The sequence below is a fragment of the Apus apus genome, chromosome 25 (genome assembly GCF_020740795.1).
Source record: "Apus apus isolate bApuApu2 chromosome 25, bApuApu2.pri.cur, whole genome shotgun sequence".
NCBI lineage: Eukaryota > Metazoa > Chordata > Aves > Apodiformes > Apodidae > Apus > Apus apus.
The window spans coordinates 4,686,868-4,693,158 of NC_067306.1; the positions used below are offsets into that span (position 1 = coordinate 4,686,868).

At 55.1% G+C, this 6,291-nt stretch overlaps 1 protein-coding gene across 2 annotated transcripts in view; it reads left to right on the plus strand.

Moving 5' to 3' along the window:
• SCN4A (sodium voltage-gated channel alpha subunit 4) overlaps positions 1-3,108 on the plus strand; it is a 43,626-nt gene extending 40,518 nt beyond the window's left edge. For both annotated transcript variants that reach the window (XM_051640280.1, XM_051640279.1), the window contains exon 26: positions 168-3,108. In XM_051640280.1, the coding sequence (XP_051496240.1) occupies positions 168-1,360 (1,193 nt within the window). In that variant the 3' untranslated portion in view covers positions 1,361-3,108. The remainder of the gene's footprint in view (positions 1-167) is intronic.
• The last annotated feature ends 3,183 nt before the right edge of the window (positions 3,109-6,291 follow it).

Here is a 6,291-nt window from a genome sequence, read left to right on the forward strand (position 1 = left end):
GCCTGGGCAGGGCTGGGGGAAGGGTTGGGCTGGATGATCTTGAAGGTCTTTTCCAACCAAAGCAATTCTATGAGCTCCCTGTATCTGCCCATCCCTGGCAGGTCGAGTAGCTCCACCTCATCTCCCCATGTTGGCTGGAAACTCACCTTTCCTTCATCCCTTCACAGGTATTGTCCTCTCAGACATCATAGAGAAGTACTTTGTCTCACCCACCCTCTTCAGGGTCATCAGGCTGGCGAGGATCGGCCGTGTCCTCCGGCTGATCCGAGGGGCAAAAGGCATCAGGACCCTCCTCTTTGCTCTGATGATGTCCTTGCCAGCCCTCTTCAACATTGGCCTCCTGCTCTTCCTCGTCATGTTCATCTACTCCATCTTTGGGATGTCCAACTTTGCCTACGTAAAGAAGGAGTCGGGGATCGATGACATGTTCAACTTTGAAACCTTTGGGAACAGCATCATCTGCCTCTTCCAGATCACCACGTCAGCTGGATGGGATGGTCTCCTCAACCCCATCCTGAACAGTGGCCCCCCTGACTGTGACCCTGAGGTGGAGAACCCAGGCAGCTCAGTGAAGGGGAACTGTGGCAACCCATCCATTGGCATCTTCTTCTTCTGCAGCTACATCATCATCTCCTTCCTCATCGTGGTCAACATGTACATTGCCATCATCCTGGAGAACTTCAACGTGGCCACGGAGGAGAGCAGTGAACCCCTCTGTGAAGATGATTTTGAAATGTTTTACGAAACCTGGGAGAAGTTTGACCCAGATGCCACCCAGTTCATTGCATACAGCACCTTGTCTGACTTTGTAGACACCTTACAGGAGCCACTCAAAATTCCCAAGCCCAACAAGATCAAGTTAATCACCATGGATCTACCAATGGTTGCTGGGGACAAAATCCACTGCCTGGACATCCTTTTTGCTCTGACTAAGGAGGTGCTGGGAGACTCGGGTGAGATGGACGCCTTGAAGGCCACCATGGAGGAGAAGTTCATGGCTGCCAACCCCTCGAAGGTTTCCTACGAACCCATCACCACCACTCTGAAAAGGAAACATGAGGAAGTCTGTGCCACAAAAATCCAGAGGGCCTTCAGGAGGTACCTCCTGAGGCGCTCGGTCAAGCAGGCGTCCTACATGTACCGCCAGAGCAAGGATGAAGATGAGCCCAGAGGGGATGCCCCTGAGAAGGAAGGTCTGATCGCCACCAAAATGCAGGAGATGTATGGGAACAGTGGGACAGATGTGGAGACAGGACCTGCCTTTGGTCTTCAGCCCGTTCCCAGCTCAGAGACTCAAGATGCTCCTGATGAAGCCAAAGTGTGGGCTCAAGAACACGCGGTGAAAGAGTCGTTGGTGTAAAGGAAGGAGGTTCCCACTTCTCTCCCAGCCTGAGGGCTTCATCTGGACCTTCTCGAGAGCTCTTCCATGCACAGATCACTAGATCTTAGATATTGAGCTAATTTCAGCTGTTTCAGGTAGACACCTTAACTTTGGAAGCAGGATCTGGAGCTGATCCTGGTTTGTCCAGCTCGCTGCACTTGCCAAGGGTTGAACATTTCTTCTTAGGAGAATTCAACATGAAGCCTCTTGTTGGTGAAGGAGAAACCTTTGAGTTTTGAAACCATCTCGTCACGGTCACGACGTTTTCCAGCCATTGACAAACGAGCCCAGTTGTCCTTTGACTCGGAGTAATTATTTCTTGATCTTATTTCACGATTCAGAGATGGTTCTTGTCTCTGATTCTTCCCAAGAGCAGCCCAAGCAGGCGAGGAATGATGAGCCAAGTGAAATAACATGAAGAATAATTACAGACCTGACAAGGTTTGGTGAGCAAAAAAAAAAAAAAAACCAAACCACTTAAATCTCCAATGTCTTAAATTAGCACCTTTCTTTTTTGAATAAGCTTGATGGGTTTTCTTTTTAGTTGCTGTTGTACAGAGAGAAAGTGCAATTATGTCTTAACGATTGGTTTGCAAAGCCAAAAAGAAGCATCTGCAGATGTGTTCTCAGGGTTACAATTCAGGTTTTAAAAGGTCTCTGAATATCCACGGAAATCAGAAATCGTTCCGGTCGCAGCGCTACGAATGTAAATGGTCTTTCTAGTCAAACTTCTCCTCTGGTTTCCTGTTTCATCCAAGTTTCGTGGCAGGAAAGCAGTGGACAAGGGTAGGGTTTGGAGAAGCTCTTCTGAGAATTCCCCCATCCCTGTCATTAAACCCCTCAGGGTTTCTTCAAGCCCTGTGGCAAAGGGGAATGTCCCTCTGGAGGGTTCTTGGTTCATGAACGTCCCTGGGGATTGCAGCAGGTCTTTGAAGCAGGACATCTTGCAGTGAGGTTCCTAAATCTCATTGGCCACCAAGAACCTGGGGACCTTAATGCAATGAATGTTCCTATTGGGCCACAAATCCCAAACTCCTTGGGCAAAACATCCTTCCATCTCTTGGCTGGGGCTCTGGAGGGGACCTGGTGGCACCCGCTGGGGTCTCTGCAGAGCTTGGTGGGGCCAGGCAGGTTCTCACCAGGAAACCTCCCAGCAGAGGAGGGTGTCCCTGGGGGGACAAGGGTTTCACTGCTCTTTAGTCAGGTGGGTAAAAAAGGAAAGTCAATCAAGAACAAAGTGCAAAAGGGGGTGAAATTCTGGGCCTCCTTCTGCCTTTGAAAGAGGAAAAACAAACCTCTTGAGATCCAAACCACCACGAACCAAAACCTCTTCCACTTCAAACAAGGGCTGCTGCTTGAAGCCAAAGGGTCTGTCTTTTTTTTTTTTTCTTTTTTCTAATCGTTACTGTTAATTATGATGACAATGATATGCTTGTGTCCAGGTGCTGTGGGCAGAGCTGGGCTGGCCCTGCCCACCCTTGTGCTTCCGTCTCCGTGTCCCGGAGGGTCCCGCTCCCGGGATCTCAGCTGCTTCCCGAGGTCTTAGCACGGGAAGAAGCATCCAGGGCACGGTGGATTCCAGCCCAGGTTGTGGTTCACAATCAATGCTGCTTGTTTGTACGTGTTGTCAGGGATGGATAAACCAAACAAAAAGGCCAAAGGGCAGGGTCTGTGTGAGCTGAAGCCTTTTCCTTTGTACGTTTCTTACAATAAACGACGGTAAATGATCTGCTGCTGCGGTTCCCGACGCGCTGGCGAGTGTTGGAGGGGGTGGAAAAATGTTCTCCAGGCTCCTGGGGAGGGGGAAATGAGGACATGGGGAGGCCCTGTGCATGGCCTGGGGTGGATGTGCCATCCTCAGCAGGGCTTGGTGGTCCCAGCCTGCATAAAACCCCCCTTAATCTGTCTTTTCTTGGTGCGCCCAGCCCAGACCCCAGAGGTTCTGCTCTGCTTGTGGGCAAGTTCCCTGTAGCCCTCACAGCAATGAACTCCAGGAGCTACAGGAGATGATGCTGAAGTTCCAGCCAAGGGGTGAGGTGGGTTTGGAGGAGGTGCAGCCCCCCTGGGCTGCTGCACACCAGGCTCTGTGGGGCTACACCTGCCCCACCAGCCACGTGGGAGAGGTTTAGCATCATGGGGAGAGGCAGTGGTGGGCGAAGGAGGTTTGAATGTCAACGTGTGGCTGGAGGAGGAGTCACCTCTGGGACTTGTTGACGTCCCCAGGGGCCACAGGCAGGGCCTCCTCACTGTGTTTTTGCTCTGGCTGGAACAGCTCGTCCTCAGGCTGGCGTCATCCACGCTGAGCACCCTGGGACCCACGCAGGCAGGGGCCTGACCCACCAGTCCTGGTGGAAGGGAACAGAGAGTGGTGAAACCTGAGCCCTGATGAATAGGAATGGGCTGGGGATGGGTTCAGGCATGGGCATGGGCATGGAATCATAGAGTCATAGAGTCATAGAATCATAGAATCATGGAATGGTTTGGGTGGGAAGAGACCTTAAAGATCATCTAGATCCACCCCCCTGCATGGGCAGGGACACCTCCCACCAGCCCAGGCTGCTCCAAGCCCCATCCAACCTGCCCTTCAACACTGCCAGGGATGGGGCAGCCACAGCTTCTCTGGGCAACCTGGGCCAGGCTCTCACCAGCCTCACAGGGAAGAATTTCCTCCTCATGTCTCACCTAAACTTCCCCTCTTCCAGTTTCAATCCATCCCCCCTTGTCCTCTCCCTCCCTGCCCTTGTCCCAAGCCCCTCCACCTCTGCAGGCTGGGGGCTGGCACAGTCCAGGGGACAGGACACAGAGACATGGGATCCCCCCAGTGAGCCCATCAGGTCTCCCTACATCCCACACCACTGGATGCTGCAAGCACAGGGGACTCCATGAGGTCACCTAGACCCTCTGGAGCAGGTCTGTGCCTGTTGGAGGGTGCCAAGGAGCCTCCAGGCCTCCCAGGGGGTCACTGGGCCACTGTCCCCGTAAACCCACTTCAGTTTGTGCCCAGCTCCCAGTTTTGCCCCATGAGGCTTTCCCAGGCACCTCCAGCATCCCAGCCTGGCTGACCACAGCTCTTCTGCCCACCCCCAGGGCTTGATAAAATCCTTCCTGTGCCTGCCAAGCCCAGGGACACATGGACATCCCCTGTGGCTCTTGCCACGCCAGGATGTCACAGCCAAACTTTGCTTTTCCAGCCAGACCAGGGATACTGGCAGCAGGGACTCAGCACAGCCCCAAGCACAGCCTGACCTGCCTGCTCCACCAGGAGAAGGCACCTCTCCAGCATCTCTCTCTCCCTCCTGGGAACAGCCTTTCTCTGGAAACCCCTTCTTGCTCCTCTTTCTTGCTTCCATGCCCCATCACACACAAGGCAACGCTTGGACTGGTTCCCAGCAGTCACCAGCTACTCAGAACCAGTAAAAAACCCACCAAACCAGCAAAGGATGAAGGTCTGGGAAGGCCCCAGGCAAAGACACCCGGGCTCTGGGGACCAACATGGTTGGCAGAAGTTCCCAGAGGTGTTTTTCAATGTGGAGTCACAGCTCAGTGCCCACCCAAGGCACAGGATGGAGGGAAACCATGTTTGTGTGTCAGAGCAGAGGGGGACAGAGCTCCCCTTGGCGTGGCACGTTGGGCTTCCCCAGGGACTGGTTGTGTCCAAAGGACTCACGGAGAAGGGTCTCAGTGATGGCAAACGAGGGGTAGAGGAGGAGCTGACACCAAGGGAGGTGACACCTCGTTTTGGCCATCTCTCCTCTTCCAGATTTCACCTTTCCCTGGAAGGGTGGCTGTGGGGACTCGCTGGGATGCTGGGGGACCAATCCCACTGCACCCTGAAACAAGCCCAGAGGAGAAACCCCAAAACATCTCCTCTTCCCACCCCGTTCCAGCTCCAACTCCTGCAGCTGGGCCAGCATCACCCTGTGCAAGGCTGAACAGGGGTGGGATCTGCCCCTGTTGCTGTGGAGCTGGGGTGCAACCCTGGGGTCACCCCCAGCTTGTAAACCCCCCAGGGATCTGGCAGAGCCAGTGGTCTCATCCCTGGACACATCCCTTGGGCAGCTCACGTTTTGCATCACTGGGTGCTTTGCTCGTCCCCAGTTCAGGTGCAGACCCACACCAGCTGTGGCCACCTCCATCCAATAATCATAGAATCATGGAATCAGTTTGGTTGGAAAGGACCTTGAAGATCATCCAGCCCAACCCTTCCCCCAGCCCTGCCCAGGCCACCCCTGCCCCATGTCCCTCAGCACCATCTCCAGGGCTTGGAAACCCCTCCAGGGATGGGGACTCCCCCCTGCCCTGGGCAGCCTGGGCCAGGCCCTGACAACCCTTGCCAGGGAGAAACTGTTCCCAAGCTCCAACCTCAGCCTCCCCTGGCACAACTTGAGGCCGGTTCCTCTGCTCCTGTCACTTGTTCCTGGGGAGCAGAGCCCGACCCCCCTGGCTCCAACCTCCTCTCAGGCAGCTGCAGAGCCAGCAGGTCTCCCCTCACCTCCTTGTCTCCAGGCTGGACACCCCCAGCTCCCTCAGCTGCTCCTCCTCACCCTTGTGCTCCAGCCCCTTCCCCAGCTCCCTTGCCCTTCCCTGGACACGCTCCAGCCCCTCCATGTCCTCCTTGTCCCCAGGGGCCCAGAACTGACCCCAGCATTCCAGGTCTGGCAGAGCCCAGGGGGACGATGCCACCCTGACCAGCTCGGGGGCTCAGGCTGCCCCAGTGTCTGCACCACATTCAAAACCAGCCCCGAGGGGAAAGTCCCCCGGAGGAGGATTTACATGAGCAGGAAAGGGGCCGTCCCACCTGCAGCAGCAGCTTCGCCATTTTTAGGTTCGGAGCCCGAGTTGGCGGGAGCAGCTCTGGGGGGACTTGCTGGAGCAAGGGCTGGATGGTTCCTGGTCCTTGGCAGCGGGCA